General features: G+C 43.9%; 1 protein-coding gene and 1 long non-coding RNA gene across 5 annotated transcripts; one reads left to right on the forward strand and one right to left on the reverse strand.

Moving 5' to 3' along the window:
- Positions 1-1,045: 1,045 nt before the first annotated feature.
- LOC139547948 (remodeling and spacing factor 1-like) lies at positions 1,046-15,252 on the reverse strand. Of its 4 annotated transcripts, none has more exons than XM_071357179.1 (17): positions 14,817-15,252; positions 13,580-13,671; positions 13,424-13,516; positions 11,494-11,699; positions 10,445-10,608; positions 8,781-10,290; positions 8,375-8,498; positions 8,032-8,238; positions 7,697-7,801; positions 7,545-7,624; positions 7,386-7,434; positions 7,181-7,287; positions 4,345-4,412; positions 3,670-3,841; positions 3,368-3,567; positions 3,074-3,244; positions 1,046-2,658 (listed from the first exon to the last, which is right to left on the reverse strand). In XM_071357179.1, exons 1-17 carry the CDS (start codon positions 14,968-14,970, stop codon positions 2,174-2,176), a joined length of 3,987 nt encoding a protein of 1,328 aa, XP_071213280.1. In that variant the 5' UTR covers positions 14,971-15,252; the 3' UTR covers positions 1,046-2,173. The 4 variants fall into 4 exon arrangements, with proteins under 4 accessions (XP_071213280.1, XP_071213279.1, XP_071213278.1 ...); XM_071357180.1 differs by having other exon boundaries at positions 1,051-2,658; positions 7,181-7,284; positions 14,817-14,997; XM_071357178.1 differs by having other exon boundaries at positions 7,181-7,284; positions 13,424-13,671.
- Positions 15,253-15,392: 140 nt separating this feature from the next.
- Positions 15,393-17,682, forward strand: LOC139547950 (uncharacterized). The gene is made up of 3 exons (XR_011669613.1): positions 15,393-15,738; positions 16,197-16,566; positions 16,781-17,682. It is a non-coding gene; the product is annotated as an uncharacterized lncRNA (long non-coding RNA).
- Positions 17,683-18,269: the final 587 nt, after the last annotated feature.

The following is an 18,269-nucleotide window of genomic DNA, read 5'->3' on the forward strand; positions in this document are numbered from 1 at the left end:
GAAATTGCATTTGCCATTTATTACTTAGTTAATAAAAAATACATAGCATACAATTAGTGACTCATTGTCATACTTGTCCTTATACCAGATTGAATTGACGCAACCCTAACATTATGCAGGCTATTTACCATGGGCCCCATACCATTTCTCAACCTTTGGTTCATTTGTCCAACGTTTAAACCATTCTATTTGGTTTACTAGCACGTTTCCACATTCTTATTCTAGATTTAGCAAACTGCACTAGGTGGACAGGCCGTCAAGTCAAATATGCACCAGAGCAAAGTATAGAACCCAGGTACCTCATAGTACCACTACCTATGGCCATGGTAACAGCAACACAGTCCTGCCAGACCAGAGACAACCACTCCTCCACAGGAACACTGTAGATCTGGACACAGAAGAAAGCTGCATGTTCAACACCTGAGATCTTAAACCAGGAAGATGAAGGCACTTCTATTTCCTATATAGTGCACTACTTTTTACTTGAGTCCTACTATAGGGAATAGGCTGCCATTTTGGGGCGCATACAAAGACTACCGTTGAGCCAAGGAGATGGCAGCAGGTTTCATGGACCTGCTGGACCTAACTACAGTGTGTATGAATAGGCTATCTGATACGGCATTATCATTCAAATGTTTAACATAAATCATTACCGTAGGACAGGGATCATCAACTAGAACATAATTACAAATCATTTGTAGACCGCAAGAAGCCCAAACAGATATGACTAAAACAATCATTTCAAACATGGCTTACATTTGTTTACGATCACGTGTATATTATGCATGGGAATACTTGAACTGATTTCCAAAATTAAATTCACTTGGAGCTGATTGGGGGGCCAAATTAAATCACCGTTTGGCCCGCGGACTGCCAGTCGTGGCACCCTGCCGTAGGAAGTACTCAATGATTGTAGTTATATTGGCATAACAGCAAACAAAAACACACCAATTGTGTCAGTCAATGAACATGTCATCCCATTGCATGGGTCCACTGTGTAGTCAATCTTTATATAGTAAAAGATTTTAAAAGCAGACAAAGTGCATTTGTGAGATGCTTGAATATTGGTTTTTAATAACTTATAAAACACCTATGTTACAGCACCAACTATAAACATACTGTACATACACTGGATGAAAAACAGGGCGATTTTTTTTAAATTCAGACTGAACATCTCAAAAGATTTAATATTTTGGGGGGGGAGAAACCAACATAAGAACAGTGAGCTAGAATGATAGAATCTACAAGCGGTTCAGATAGAACTCTAATGATAAAAACAGACAGTGGACTGAGGGCCAGATACAGCATTCACACCTGGGGCCATATTCATTAGGGCACACAGCAGTAAAACATTTAGCAAGTTTAAGTAGTCCCTCCTTGTTTGTCCTTTTTCTGACTAACGAGTATGCCCCCATCTTCTCAAATACTAGTAGGATGTAGAATGTATAGACTGGACTGAAGAGTTGTAGACTATTGTGGAGAAATGATTCAGTCCTCACTGAGTGAGAGGAGGTACACTTCAACTAACACATAACAACCAACAGTGAATTGATTTACTGAACATAGCTAGGTTTGCCAGTGTCCATCTGCAAGCCCCCAGTGTACTGTAGCTATAACTACAACTGTATCCAGAACTGTAGTTGTAACTGTGGTCAAATCTGCAAAGTGCCATTTGAGATGAATCAACCTGTATGAATCTCTTTCTAGTCGTTATCTTCCTGGTTCACAGCAGAACAACAGGAGCAGCCTCCCATTGGTTTAAAACATCCAACTCTCTTTTTTGGGGGATAATTAAACGCTCCAGTCCATTCACTCTCTCCTTCATGGAATATAGAACACTATTTTACAAGGAGACAGAAGAGAGAAGGGAACATCTAGCATTTTACAGGATCAGCAGCCGAGCAGAGAGAGTATCTATGTACAGTCCAGAACAGCTAAGGCGGGTGTCTGTCTGGTGGAGGTCAGGACAGTCCTTCACCCTCTGGCTGTGTATTGTGTTGTGTGTCTGCGTGTTGGATGGTGCTAGTGCATTTGGTCCAGTAGTTACTCATCCTGTTCAGGGAGGAGGGGAAGGAGAAACGGAAGGAGGGATGATGATGAGGTAATGAGAAAGGTCATTGGTGAAAGGCAAGAAAGTAAAAAAAAAAAACTAAAAGTAACAGTCTGTTTGTCATCATGCGTTTGACTGGTCAGGAGGTGGGGGGCTGTTCTGTCCAGCTCTGGCTGCTCTGTCCCTGGGTAAGGCTGCACTCTCAGCCCCAGGCTTCATTGAGCCTCTAGAGGCCTGCTGTCTGTTAGGGCTGTTTGATTCCTTGTCTTTTGTCAACGTCTTTCTCAGCTTCTTCTCCTCTTCATCCTCCTTATTTTTTCCCTCTTCATCAGAGTCGATGCGGTTAAGTCGTTTGCGGATAGGACGATCTTCCTCGGATGACGACTCTGATTCCCCATTATCATCCTCATCATCTTTAGTGGAGGGTATGCATTTCTTCAGCAGAGCTAGATGTTTCCTCCGCTGTTCTATCAACACCTCTCTCCGCTTCCCTCTGCCCATCTTCTCTCCTCCCCTCTTCTTTCCCCTTGTTCTAGTCTCCTCCACCTCTTCTCTCCACCTCTTTCCCCTCTTTTCTTCCTCCTCAGACTCTCTCGAATGGGAGGATTCTGAAATAGAGTGAGCGAGCGGCGGATTCAGACATCAGCAGGAGTTAACCCCGCATTCAGACACTAGCGGCAAAAACGCTCCTTTGCCCGGCGCAATGGAATCGATGGCCAAAGTTGTGGTGAAAAATGTAAAACTGCTCTATTTTCTTTGCATCTGGTGACGTGTGTTTTCCGCTTCATCCCGCCAACCAGAAAATGTTGGTTTAGGGACAGTGGTCGGTTTAGATTGGTTTAAATTTAGGAGGGGGAGGGGTGGAACATTATCGGCACACTTTCACTTGCAGAAGCGTTTTTTTGCCACTAGTGTCTGAATGCGGGTTGGTTATGAATTGTTTACATTCACTAAATGACAGTCTGTCAAGTTCCACATGGACCTCCCTAATTTGGGGCAGGGATGGTAACCATAGTAACTGACCATCGCTGTTTGAGCTGGAGAGACGACGGACGGATTTGGCCTTGTCCTTATTAGTGGTTGCCTGGGAACCCTCGGATTCCGACGTCTCGCGGTAGTTCACCTCCCGCTTCCGGCCCCGCCTTAAACCACACCTCTTCCTGTCCTCATCGCTGTCACTCAAATCACTGGTCTCTACAGAAAGAGACAGAGTTTTATTTGACTTTCAACTGAACATGTTCTTTAACCTCCAGCACCAAACCTGGATTTCTGTGTGTGTGTCATCTTTTCCCAACTTATATTCCAAGCCTTACTCACCTATCTCCTCATCTTCACTCTCCTCCTCCCTCCGTCTGCGAGGGCATTTCTTGCACTTTGCTGAAGTCCTGGTGGTTCTCTGTTTAGGTCCCCGTCTCTGTGCCCGTGTAGACTGGCTTACGAAGCCCGGGTCACTGGCAAAGCTGTCCACATCACTGGCTGCTTCCTCATCACCTGACGCTACAAACTCCTCCTCCGTACTACAGACATAAGTTAAAAGTTTGCATTTATAGTGCTCAAACAAAAAATGACTTTACAATATGGGGGTTAGCTCCAATGCGGCCAGTCAGGGACAAACGCACCTGGCGCTGAGCTGAAACTCCTCCTCACTCTCTGCAGCCGTGCTGTCGCTCTCCAGGTCGTTAAGTCTCCGCCTCTTCCTGCTCCTGGTGGGAGGGGCCTGAGCTGTGGTTGGTCCTCGTTTCTCGTTCCCCTCCTCCGATATGGTGGCCATGTCCTTATCCCGCCCCACTCCTACACACAGGACCACAGGGTTACACACAACAACAGAAACACAGGCAGGCCACTATTCTGTCATCTAAACCCTCTTGTTTGCATCTTGTTCCTCATATTGGATGCATCCAAAATGACACCATATTCCCTACATAGTGCACTACTATTGACCAGGACCCTTAGAGCTCTGGTCAAAAGTAGTGCAACTATATAGGGCAGGGTTCCCCAACTGGCATCCCGCGGGCCGGATTTGGCCCACGGGTGATTTTATTTGTCCCCCCAAGTTTCCTTTGCCCCCAAAAATAAATAATAATCTATTCCCACGCATAATAGAGACACATGAATGTATACAAATGCAAGCAAGGTTTGAAATGATGTCCCCCCCGACCATCCGCCCAAGAAAAAAAAGAAAAATCGACACTTGGCTGAATCTAGTGGATGATCCCTGATATAGGGAATAGGGAGCCATTCAGTACTCAGTGTACACACTCATTCCCTTCCTCTCTCTCCTCTATATTTCTCACCTCCTCCATCAGCATCTCTGACGTCTTCCTCTATCGCTTCATCAATGGCGTCATCAAAGTCATCAAACCTGGAACACACACACCAAGGTTTACGTTAGGAAAATGTGGAGCCGGAAAATGCAGGGGAGAAGCCACAGGAATTCAAAGCCGACCGCGGTACTGCACACATTGTTAGTAGAAAACAGGATCCCCCATAATAGTGAATGGAAAAATGGCAATCTTCATACACTTTTTTTGGAAGACAATCATGGTACCAATAATTGCTTCTAATACACCAGATGTTTTAAAATTGTGCATAGAAGAAGTTAGAATAATAATTTAGTTGCTAATTGCAGCCTGCAGTACCCCGGTCGGCCTTCAACTTGAGTTACTCAATGAGAGGGGGCAGCACTGAGCTAGCCTGCAACATCACTTCCTGGAGTAGCTCAAACTAGATTTCCCAAAAATTGGACCCATTCCGAAATGGACCTGGGGCTTTCCCACCCGGACCCGATATGCATAAATACACTTTTTAAATATAAAAACCCGTTCTGTACAGACCCGAGGACAACTAGACCCATTCCGTATAGACCTGGTTGGATCCAGACCCGGTCTGATCAGAGTGAGGGAAGCAGCAGAAAAGGCATTTTTTAAAGCGACTTTATTAACCCCGAGCTGATAAAGCTTGAGAGGAATAAGGTGCCGCTCTAGCAGACGAGGGAGGGGCAATACTGTGTGAGTGACACAAGGAGAAGGGAGGGAAAGAGCAACCAACCAAGCCGACTCGCGCTATTGTAGACTATGGGCGGCAGGCAGCCTAGTGGTTAAGAGCGTTGGGCCAGTAACCGAAAGCTCGATAGTTCGAATCCCCAAGTGGGTAAGGTGGAAAAATCTTCCATTATGCCCTTGAGCAAGGCAGTTAACCAGCAACAGCAACTGCTCCCCGGGCGCCGATGACATTGATTAAGGCAGCACCCCACACCTCTCTGATTTAGAGGGGTTGGGTGAAATGCAGAAGACACATTTTGGTTGAATGCATTCAGTTGTGCAACTGACTAGGTATCCCCTTTACCTTTCCCATATATAGCTGCCATAGCTAGGTTATTTATCATCAAATACGATTACCTAGTACCTGTCTTGACTGCATCAAACCTGTAAGAAGCTAGTTAAGCTAGCTAACTAACTGAGGCTGCAGTGCATGCGCTCTCATCCTACAAATAACAACAATTCCATTCAGAATATTAAGTAGCAGCCTACCTCTTCGTCTTGGTAGCCTATCCTTCAACATTTTAATTCCATATCCCGAGTGGCGCAGCGGTCTAAGGCACTGCATCTCAGTGCTAGAGGCGTCACTACAGACCCTGGTTTGATCCCGGGCTGTATCACAACCGGCCGTGATCTGGAGTCCCATAGGGTGGTGCACAATTGGCCCAGCGTCGTCCGGGTTAGGGGAGGGTTTGGCCATCATTGTAAAATAAGAATTTGTTCTTAACGGACTTGCCTAGTTAAAATAAGGTTCAATAAAACAATAAGATATTTCCTAACTTTTGCCACACATAGAGCGAGGCTCTATGACTGTAGCCTATAGCTGCTTTGATGACTTATGTTGACCATCAACAAGCTACATACGCCATGCTCCACTCTTGTGAAAACCAAGAGCAGCAATATCAATTATTTATTTTTCTCTCTCTACTGCAGCAGTTGCGTTCGGATATGTACAGGGCCCTTCCGGAAAAGTCAGTTCAAATTACACATACCTGAGCCCTGTGACAATTATATCAGGTCCAACCCAGACCCGTGACATTATTTAAAATTCTGGATCTGGACCCACTCAGGTCCTGGATCGGGTCTCAGGTATTCGGATACAGGTGGATCAGTGAAGATCTCTAGCTCAAACAGCGCATGTTATGTCTCCATGAGACGCCATTTTAACCGACTTCATTTGGCTTCAGTGCGCTATAGTCTTCAAATAGGAATGAATAGTGTCATGTGATCGATGACTTTTACCATTAATTTATACTGTCATTGGGACAACGTGACAGGGAAGATTTTAATTTACCGGCCATTTGAGAAATTTACCAGACCCATATGCATTGGTTGCGTAACCCATGAAGTCGTCTACCAATGAAGCAGGCAATAAAACATGTTCAAACATTTGCCAAAATGCAATTCTATACAACGCACCTGATGCGAGCAGTTCCATATGTGACAGAGATAAAAATCTCTGTTAGAAACTTAGAATGAAGGGGAATCTAAAGATGCAACTAGGATTGGTCGCTAAAAACCAATAGAACAAAAGAGAAATGCTGGTTTCAATGGCATATGAGGAAGTCTTTATAAAATAATTCCTTCCACGTTTCTATGGTGGGATTTTGGCGAGGCTACTTTGAAGCAAGGTAAGACATGCCTCATAATATGAAGTAAAACACATAGGTTTCTAACAATTTAGTGTTTTCAAAATGCATACTGCCTCCAGCTCACATTGCAAATTAGTGGGTGATGTGGGTGATGCGCTGATAGCCTGCCTACCATGACTAACAAATACACACGCCCCAATTTAATTCCACTAAATTTAGCAAATTAACCTATAGACCGATAAGCATGACGGTCAAATGCATTTCCATCGACTGGTATTTCCATCAACGAATTCCACTAAATTTGACAATGGGATGTTTTTTTCTCCCGGTTAATTTGGCAGGCAACAATTTTATTTAGTGGCTTTAATTTATTTATTTTTCCTCAGCCAAAACCCTGGCACACACGGCACACTATGAGATGGGATTGTCACCATGACAACATGTGACTTGACTACTTTATTTGAGCTATGCCGTCACTTCTCGTTCACACACACACACACCTGTAGCTGATACACTTCCTGGTTCTGGTAGACCTCCTTCCCAGATTTTGGGTATTTTTTGCATCTTTCTTTTTCGCCTGTTTCTCCTCTTCTTCCTCCCCTTCCTGCTAGAAACACATAACACACACAAATTCAGATTATGATCATTTATTTTATGCACATTTGGCCTTCTAGACTACATTTTCCTAATTGTGTGTGTACTTACAGGAATGATGTTCTCCACACTGATTCCCACATACACCAGACGCTCCCTCCTACAGAGAAAAAACACAGGAATTACACAACCATTTCAGTGTGTGTGTGACATTGTTTGAGTGAGACCGTGTGTGACGTGTGAGATTGAGTGTGTGTATGTGTGTGTGACCTCCTCTCAGCTCTGTCTCTTTTCTTCATAACGCAATCCAAATTCTGCAGCTGCTCCTCTAGTCTGTCACACAGCAGCTTCTACAGAGACCAGGGACAGTGTTAATACATGCATGCACGCGCACACTCTCGCTCTCTCTCTCTCTCACTTACGTGTTGGCAGGGCGGGCAGAACCATTCTCCCTCAGGTATGACCATGAGAGGGGGTCTGAGACAGGCGGTGTGGTAACCACTATCACATGAATCACACAGCAGGATCTGCAGCAGAGAAACACAGGTTGGTTTCAAACGGAGTGTGCACACATTCAGGTGCTTGGTGTTAATAAACTCATGAAATTAGGAATAGATAGTGATCTGCAGAAGGGAAACAGTTTAAACACACACCGTTTCTGGCTTCACAGTAAAGCACAATATTTCATAAGTCATACGGATGCCGAGATGTAAAGAAACAAAAAACACAATCTAGTCCAAACACACACACTTCTCACCAGTTCGGGGTGGTTGGGGAGTCCACAGTGGCTGCAGGGATCTTCATTAGGCGTCTCCTCTGATTGGCTAGAGTCATCTGATTCACAACCACTTCCCCCACCCCCTCTCCCCTCCTCCCTCCCTCTCTCCTCCGCTCCTCCCTCATTCGGTTTGCATCTCTTCGCTCGAGTATTTGACCAGCGGGGGCCTCGTTGTCTTCGTCTGCTCTGTAGGCACACACACATTTACAATCAATCACATTGATAACCAACATTTTCTTGGCTATGATCATTTTCACATTCATACAAAGCCTTATTCCTCGATCACTTATGAGTAAATGAACTTTTAAAACAAAGTAGTTACCTTCACAGTCCTGCTTTGTCCCTCAGGGTTTTCTCTCTTCTTTTGCCATTGAGCAGTCTTCTCCTCTTCTTCCTCCCTCACCCCTGGGGGTGCGTCTTGCCTCTCCACCTTGTTTGGGCTGGGTCTGTAGGTAGGGTTGATCAGTAAAATATCAAATTACAGCACAATGGAGACAGCTCCAACAATACCAGCAGAGCTGGGGCACAGTTGGAGAAGATGGCCAAAGACAGTCAGAAGAAGTGGAGAGCCTTTGTTGCTGCCCTATGAGCCAGCCGGCACGACGGGGATGAGTGAGAGCATGATAATAAATCAGAATATTGTATCTATTATTCAGCTCTACATGATAAATTGTCACCTCAGTTATTGTGATGAAAGAAATGGGAAGAGATTCTATCATGGACCTTACCTGCAGATCCGAGCCGATCTCCGCAGAGACCTCCCATCTCCCTGCTCCTCCCCCTTCTGCTCTCTCACGTTCTCTCTCCTCTGGTTGGGAGGGATCTTTATCTTCAGCCTGATCCCTTCTTTCTGTAGCTCAGAGGAGGCTTCCAGGGGACCCGGCCGGTCTGTTGCTCCATGCCCAGCACCTTTCACCCCGGCATGGGCTGGTGTGTCTGTGTTGAGGGCCTCTTCCTGGTCCTCCTGAACCTTCTGTCCTTCTACAGTCTGGCTGCTATCTGACTCCTGCTCCTTCTCTCCTGAGGTACTCTTCTTCTTCTCCTCTTCCTCTGTTCCATGGCATCCCTCACTTTTCTCCACATGGAGGTTAGTCTTTTTCTCTTTTGGGTTGTCATCCCTCTCTCCAGACTGGTCTCCATGTAAATTCTCCCTCGCTTTCTCTCTTCCATCCTCTCCTAACCTCTCCCTTGATCTCTCTCCTTGCTCGTTCCTCTCTCTCTCTCCTTCCCTCTCCTCTCCTCCTGCCTGTCTCTCCTGTCCTCTAGGCTCCAGGGGTGATGGGGATCCAGTCTCTCCCCAGCCAGGACTCTTCCTCACCAGGACTGACTGCCTGCTCCTCTCCTTGTCTGGAGCTCTGGCCCTCTCCTCCCCCTCCTCTGACCCTGGTCTGGTTCTCTCCGTACAGACCGATCCGCCATCTTGTTGCTGCGACACCGGCCTGCAGATGACCCCCACATGACCTATACCCCCTATGAGCCCTCCAAGCCCGTTTAGGGGAGCCCCCCCATTGGTCAGCTCCTCTGGCAATGGGACTGCCAGGCCCCCATCAGGAGTTGACTGCCTCCCCAGCTGCTCCTCCTTGGTATGTGTTACTGAAGGGTTACGGACGATGATGCTACTGCTAGTACTGCTGCTATGGCTGTTGTTGTTGTGATGGTTGCTGTGCATGTCATTGTTGTTGTTGTGATGTGTGTTGCTATGGTGACGGTTGGCGCCAAAGAGCTCTCTCTTCTTCAGTGGTATCTTGGCCTGCTGATCGGTCCTCAGCGCCCTCTCTGCTTCCTCCTTCACAGGAGGAACTTCCTGTTTCATCGTTGCCGAGATGGGCACCATGACGACGGAGACAGCATTGCTAGGGGAGTTGCTAAGCGTTTGGGGTTCCTCTTTGACCAGTGCAGTGATGGTGCTCACTCTGTTGTCAATCACTTCTGACCTCTCCTCCTTCCTACCGCTCTGTTTCTCTCCCTCTTCTTTCTTCTCCTTTTCTTCCTTCATCTCAACTGCAATGTTTTCCTCCTTCACTGAGACTACCGGTTCAAGCTTGGTTGGGTTTTCCTTCTCTGCTAAAGACGCCATGTTGACGTCCGTACTAGTGGACTCTGGGTAGGAAGATGATCTACTCTTCTCTCGCTTTTCCTCATCTTCCTCGTTCTTCTCTCTCACTTTACTCTTCTTCTTGTCTTCCTCAGCCTTCCTCATCTGTCTTGCCTCCTCCTCTTCCTCTCCTTCAGCTTCGCCTTGAAAAATCACCACACATGTTGACATGTTATATTGCAGCTCTGGTTCCAACATTCATTCATAATAACACAATTATAATATGTCAGTAGTGACCACATGATCATATTACTACTAACTACACCATCATATTACAAGTAACAACAGAACCCTTACCCTCCTCCTTGCCTCTTCTCCCCCTCTCCACAGGTGTGGCACAGTTGGACCCTCCCTTCTCTCTGTCCATCTCTTTCTCCGTCTCTCCTTCCTCTTTCTCCTTGTGTTCTGGATCCAGCTGGGTCTTCAGGAGGTCCAAAGCATCGGCTAAGTCATTCCGGGTTCTGAGGACAAACAGAACATTCTGAACATATGGTGCCATAAAAAAGCATTTGCCCCTTTCTGATATTCTCTATTTTTGCATATTTTTGATACTGAATGTTATCAGATCTTCAACCAAAACCTAATATTAGATAAAGGGAACCTGAGTTTACTAATAACCCCAAAAATGTATACTTATTTAATTAACAAAGTAGTTGCACTCAATAACTGGTTGTGCCACCTTTAGCTGTAATGACTGCAACCAAATACTTCCTGTAGTTGTTGATCAGTCTCTCACATCGCTGTGGAGGAATTTTGGCCCACTCTTGCATGCAGAACTGCTTTAACTCAGCGACATTTGTGGGTTTTGAAGCACGTTTCAAGTCCTGCCACAACATCTCAATTGGGATTAGGTCTGGACTTTGAATGTGTTGCTTTTGAACCATTTTCATGTAGACTTGATTGTGTGTTTTGGATCATTGTTTTGCTGCATGACCCAGCTGCGCTTCAGCTCACAGACGGATGGCCTGACATTCTCCTGTAGAATTCTCTGATACAGAGCAGAATTCATGGTTCCTTCCTTCTACAGGAGAATGTCAGGCCATCCAGTTATTGAGTGTAAGGGGGAAATTACTTTTTCACACGGGGGCATTGGGTGTTGCATAACTTTGTTTATGAAATAAATATGTCATTGTTGTGTTATTTGTTCAATCAGGTTCCCTTTATCTATTCTTAGGTTTAGGTTTAAGATCTAATAACATTCAGTATCAACAATATGCAAAAGTAGGGGGCAAATACCTTTTCACAGCACTGTACATACACCCTTTCTCTCTTCTCAGATGCTCCGACTAGGGTTACAAAAAATACATCTCATCTATCTATCCATACATCCATCCATGCATCATTACCTGACGATACATCTCCAGGTGGATCCGTCCCAGTCGTCCTGTTCCTCTGTGTACAGTCGGATGTTGTGTTGGGCGTCAGTCTGCAGCCAGTACATCAGGCCCTGTCTGTCTCTGCCCAACGGCTGCAGCCTCATCGCCTCCGCCTCCTCCTCGTTCACCAACGTCTTGAACTTCAAGTTGTCATCAAACTGGATCTCACACAGGTACTGGGGTCGGGGGTTAGAGAGAGACGGGGGGGTTAGGGTCAGACAGAGAAAGAGAAGAAAACAGTACAGTGCCTTCAGAAAGTATTCACACGCCTTTACTTTTTCCACATTTTGTTGTTACAAAGTGGGATTAAAATGAATTTTATTGGAATTTATTGTCAACGATCTACACAAAATACTCTAAAATAAATACATTTGAATCACCTTGGGCAGCGATTACTGTGGGTCTTTCTGGGTAAGTCTCTAAGAGCTTTGCAAACCTCGATTGTATAATATTTGCCCTTTACTATTTTTAAAATTCTTCAAACCCTGTCAAGTTGGTTGGTGATCATTGCTAGACAGCCATTTTCAAGTCTTGTCATATATGTTTAAGACAATTTAAGTCAAAAAAGTTTTCCGCAGATAGTGACTGGAACGAGCAGCAACAAACACTCAAACTGGACAGTTTTATCTCAATCTCTTCATTCAAAGACTCAATCATGGACACTCTTACTTACAGTTGTGGCTGCGTGGTGTGATGTATTGTTGTCTCTACCTTCTTGACCTTTGTGCTCTTGACTTTGCCCAATAATGTTTGTACCATGTTTTTGTGTTGCTACCATGTTATGTTGTGTTACTACCATGCTGTGAGGTCATGTGTTGCTGCCTTGTTATGTTGTCGTCTTAGGTCTCTCTTTATGTAGTGTTGTGTCTCTCTTGTTGTGATGTGTGTTTTGTCCTATATTTAAATTGTATATATTTTTTTAATCCCAGGCCCCTGTCCCCGCAGGAGGCCTTTTGCCTTTTGGTAGGCCTTCATTGTAAATAAGAATTTGTTCTTTACTGACTTGCGTAGAAGAGTGGTACACAGTGATGTGTTTGATTTGCCCAAAACATTGTGCTTTGTATTCCGGACAAAAACGTAAGTTATTTTTTTCAGTATCACTTTAGTGCCTTATTGCAAACAGGATGCATGTTTTGGAATATTTTTATTCTGTACAGGCATCCTTTTCACTATGTCATTTAGGTTTGTACTGTGGAGTAACTACAAGTTAGATCTATCCTCAGCTGTCGCCTATCACAGCTATCTCTGTAACTGGTTTAAAATCACCATTGGCCTCATGGTGAAATCCCTGAGCGATTTCCTTACTCTCCGTCAACTGAGTTAGGAAGAACGCCTGTATTTTTGTAGTAACTGGGTGTATTGATACACCATCCAAATTGTAATTAATAGCTCCACCATGCTCAAATGGATATTCAGTGTCTGCTTTAAAAAATATATGTATCCATCTACCAATAGGTGCCCTTCTTTGCAGTTTTCATCGTTGAATCTGTGTTTGAAATTCACTGCTCGACAGAGACGTTACAGATAATTTTATTTGTGGGGTTGAGATGAGATAGTGTTTAACACGATTATTATCTGACTTGTTAACAAAGGGGTTGAATACTTATTGACTCAAGATATTTAAGCTTTAAATGTTTTATTAATTTGTAAACATTTCTAAAAAGATTATTCCACTTTGATATTATAGGGTACTGTGTAAATCAGTGACACAAAATCTAAAATGTTTAATTCAGGCTGTAACACAACAACATGTAAAAAGTCAAGGGGTGTGAATACTTTCTGAAGGCACTGTATATTATCAATATACTGTTCATACATAACAGTAGATATCACAGAGGAGGTAAATAGGTCGTCTGGTATATTAGTGTGATAGTCTGCACAAGGTGTGTGTGTGTCTTACTTTGAGGATGCTGGTTTTGCACTCCATGCTCATGTCCTGGTAGCCCTTGTGTTCCAGCTCCCAGGCCCAGCTACTGTTGATGTCCTGGCATACCTGGATGACAAATATACAGTCATTACAGGTGTACACACCAAGCACACACCAAGCACAGCTTACCTTAGCCAGGTACCTCTCCCACTTGTCTGCAGACACAGACTTGCCAAGCTTCCTCAGCAGCTTGACGTGCAGCTCCACTAGTGGCTTGGGAACTGAGAGAGATACACACAGAGAGAAATAATACATGAGTTAATACATTAGTTTGATATAAAACTAAGTACACTGTCATAACACCAGCTAGTATAACACTAAACACTTATTACAACACCAATTGTGCAGTGGAATTAAAATAAAATAAAATCAACATTCTCCTTCTGCTATTCTGACTGTCTGTGCAATTCACATTGATTCACACTTTCTTAGAATTATCCTCAAATATCTAGCTAACAGTGGCAGACGTGGAGGTAAGATCAACAACTGTGATTCATTGTCATTTTTTGCATTAATAAAAAAACACGACGATGTGTTTGGTGAACAATGGAGTAAATGTGGAAAGCGCAAACAACGTTATCACGGCAGTCTACAGACAGTTAACTAACTGTAACAACATATTTCCTGCAGATACTGCAACGTTAGTACATACTAGCCTAGGTACGCCACACACAGCTAGCCAGATAACTAGCTAGCTAAATCGTGACAAGAAAGCACCAGTAGCTAACATTGTCTCAAATGAGGATTTAAATAATTATAAACTGTGACAAATGTAAAGTCTGAGTAATTTGAAATCAGCGGTATTTTATTTGAATGAATTAATAGCCACTGATGTGTTGACTAACGTTAGCTTGGTTTAGCATGAAGTTGGCTAGCTCGACTACACATCACGCATTGCGCCTGCGCGAAATTGACAGTCTGCCAAGTAGTGTTTTTATCGGACTATTTTGACAACTGTTTACGACACGATTCGACACAATACGATATCGATTGTATTCAAATAGTATTTACTCATACACTGGGGCTGAGTTGTATACCTTTCTTGCACTAGTATGGGCAGGCAAGCATGATGGAAAAGTACACCTGATAGCTAACGTTCGCTAGCTAACGAAATTAAGGTAGCTAACTTGCTAGTTTGGTCATTCAAGCAGGAATGGCTGGCTAGTTTCTTAACAAATAGCTAAGTAACGATACATCTAGCTATCTAGCTAGCTACATCAATCAGTAACATTAGCCAGTTATACCGAGGCACATGTCACAGAGTGTGGAAACTCCCCTAAGCCAGCTAGCTGTACTGGCTCCCCCCTGACCACCCAGCTAGCTAGAAAGTCAGTGATGATGATGCTGAGACCCTCTCCCTTCCCACCTGTCGATGTGTCCCGGAGATACCTCTCCATCTGCGGAAAGGTGAGTTCGGGTAGGTCCAGGGCTTGTCCGTAGCGCTCCAGGAACGAGCAGACCACTGCGAAACTGGGGCAGAGACCGGGGTTTGAGCCCTGCGCTGCCGCTGAAGCGGCCATTTTTCCAGCCGGGGAGTAGGATGAGAATGAACGGAGTTGGGAGGACAGTAAATAGCCCAGAATTCAACGCGCCAAGGATCGTATCATGGGTAGACGAAGGAGGGGGCTCTGTGACCAGGTATTCCCCCAGGGACGCAAGTTTCAGACGTCAAGAATGTTCTTGTGGTTTATTATCTAGCCCCATACTATTACTAAACATTTACTTTGCTAGTTGAAGTATGAGTCATGTAGAGTACAGTCTATTCACCTTATTTTCAACGGAAATATGGACGTAGTCTGTTTAGTTTTTTTGTGTGGGTGACTTCCGGTTAAGCACTTCCGGACAACAGTTCTTAGCTAGCAAGTTACATATCTCACTGTCGCTTCTTACAGCTTCCCAAATATGGACTCACGAAAAACAGGCATTTTATGATCGGTAAGGGGATGCCACAATAACTGGCAGAAACGGAAGCTGTTCATGGAACAGGAGTGTTTTGACCGCCTAACTTTTTTGAGAGGGTAGTGCAGTTGTGAGGCGCCTTTTGATTTGCACCCGCCTCCTAAGGGCGAGGAGTCTCTTCGGATTTGGCTCAGAGCTTTGAACTTGAAGAAACCTCCAAACATAAATAAAAAGAAAAATTAAACCTCCAAACCGACCCTATATGTGTTCCTATCACTTCGTGGACAAGATGCCGACTGAAGAGCATCCTTTCACTGAGAAGTGGCTGGGCTATGATGCTCCAGTACAGATCAGAAGGTGACATCTCATCAGTACATCAACACATACAGGTAACGGTAGCTGTTAGCTAGCTGCTAACGTTACTCGCTAGTTATCGTCACAGATAAGGTATCCTGAATCAGGCAGACGTTAGCTAGCTTAGCTAACTATGTTACTAGTACGTAGTTAGCCATTCCTAAGTCCTAACATACTGTAGCTAGCTAACTGTTGCCTAGTTTACTTACTTAGCTTGGGGGCAGCCCATCTGATGTTGTTGCTAGCTAATTAGCTCATCCCCTACATTGTCAGACAGAAGTTGTTGGATAACTAACAATGTCTCACCAATGCAATAATTATCCCCATCATTGCTGGCATTCCACTGGTGATGCTCATGAAATGTCTAGCTAGCTAAATTATTAAACGTTCAAATTGTTTTCTTTCTTTTAACCTAACCATAACCAGTAGGCTGTCTGTGGATTTTATTTTGTTAAACTTGTGGTCTCTCTTATACTCAATGGGAATGTTCCAGCACTGACTGATCACAGCTACGTGTCAAGAGAACCAGTCAACAAGCCCACCTGCCACAAACAAACCCAATGTGGTGGTGCAGAGTCATTGACCCACACCATCCTGAAGAATGACACTAGCTCAGTGTTGGATACTGGCCTTCCTCTTAGTGTTTTCTTTGACCATGTAGCATTTCTGCAGAAATTCTACACGGCTAACTTAAAAATGCATATCACTGATCAAATACTGATAACCTTGATGAAGCTGAATCGACTCCACAGTGATCTTGCTGAACACTTTGCTGTGTCCCAGGGAGTAGTGAGCAGAGTCCTTTCCTACTGGATTGACACAATGGAGGAGCTCATGAGGATCTACATTCCATGGCAGCCAAGGTTAGACAATCCAGAAGACGCTGCCTCAGTGCTTCAAAGAGAAGTTATCCAACACCACTTGCATCATCCACAGCTCTGAGACCATTGTTCAGAAAGCACACAATCTCGATTCCAGATGGGAGTCATACAGCCACTATTATTCCAGCAATACTCTCAAGTATTTGGTTGCCATTGCTACATGTACACTCATTATGTTAATTTCTCCTGCATATAGAGGCAGATGCAGTGACAAGTTCATCACCCAAAACTCTGGCTTCCTGGAATACCTTAGGCCTGGCGATGAAGTTATGGCTGACGGGCTTCACCATCTGAGATCTGCTGTATGAGAGTAAGGTAAACCTTGCCATACCAGCCTTCACCCAGAAAGGAGGACAGCTGTCTGACGAGGATGTCGCAAGCACAAGAAGGATAGCTAATGTGCATATACATGTTGAGAGAGTTATTAGACTCAAGCTGTTCAAATCCTCTCCCAGACTGTGTCCATTTTGTGTGTCAGGCTGATGGGAAAAGTCCTTAGAATCTGTGCAGCACTTGTTAACATGCAGAGTGAGATCATCCACGAGGATGCAGAATGAGCAGTGAGAATGTTCATACATTTGAAATGTAACTTTAAACACTATAATTTCATCCACCTGAGATACTATGTGTGTGTGTATGTATATATATATATATATATTAGTTTAATCTGAATTATTTGTTCCTATATTTGAAATGTACTGTAACTTTGCCTGTTCCTGATAATTACAGGCATCCACTAGGTGCTGCTATAATGCCTTTTTAAATCTATTTCAAATACATTTTCTTCAACACAAATGTCACTAACAGACCAAGAGGGAAGACAAATGTTTGTCAAGTGACACAATTTTTCTTAATTTGTGCCCTTGAAAACCAAACCCAGAATCAAACTGGAAACACTTTTGAATACTTTAGACATGCCTCCTCATCTTTATTTTCAAAATGGTAAGTATCAAAGAAAATGTCAATGTGGAATTTCATGTTTTTATTAACTCCGTAATTTGCTAAGTGCAAGATGAGTTACGGTATGCTTAGATAAGTTCACGAAGTGCCGTATGCAAAAAGAGCTATACAAGGTACGATTAAAATATTCATAAATCATACGGTGTTATCCTTAGACATTAGATAAGCATGTATGAAGAGAGCTGTACAAGGCAAGACATAAAAAACACCAAGAAGAATTATGCAAATATAAATCAGGTCAATGTGCATATGAAGAGAACTGCAAAACAAAAAAAACAACCAACAGTTAAGCTTAGATACAGTAGAGCTGACAGAGCTTTACAAGGCACAAAATATAAGAACTATTTAAAAGCAAAGTATTATGCCCCGAGCCTAGATACCACATAGATTAACATATTTGGAGCACAGAGTTAGTCTGCCTATCTGGAACTCATATACTATCCTTGGCAGCATATGTGGGAAATACAATGCCTTTAGTTTAGTGATTACATCAGCACATAACTTCACATCAAAAGGCATATCAATAACAACCAGCTCGGATGGAGCCCAGACAGCAGTTTGCATCTTTCCAGTCCTGTGCAGAACATGCCCGTTTACACCTACATGTAGTACCCACGGGTTCCATTAGGTTGCAGCTGAGGAATCCCATCCACCAGCTTCACATCAGTGAGTTTGCTAGAGACTCACACTTCTTACTCAGAACAGGACATTTGATTTCTAGAGGT

The sequence above is a fragment of the Salvelinus alpinus genome, chromosome 21 (assembly GCF_045679555.1).
Source record: "Salvelinus alpinus chromosome 21, SLU_Salpinus.1, whole genome shotgun sequence".
Taxonomy (NCBI): Eukaryota; Metazoa; Chordata; class Actinopteri; order Salmoniformes; family Salmonidae; genus Salvelinus; species Salvelinus alpinus.

Coding starts and splice junctions, on each gene's coding strand:
- LOC139547948 (XM_071357177.1), bottom strand. CDS start 14,970: ATGGCCGCTTCAGCGGCAGCGCAGGGCTCAAACCCCGGTCTCTGCCCC. Junction 11,700..13,423: donor GCAAAACCAGCATCCTCAAA/GTAAGACACACA, acceptor CCCCGACCCCAG/TACCTGTGTGAGATCCAGTT. Junction 4,413..7,180: donor AGGAAGTGTATCAGCTACAG/GTGTGTGTGTGT, acceptor TGTGTGTTCCAG/GTTTGATGACTTTGATGACG.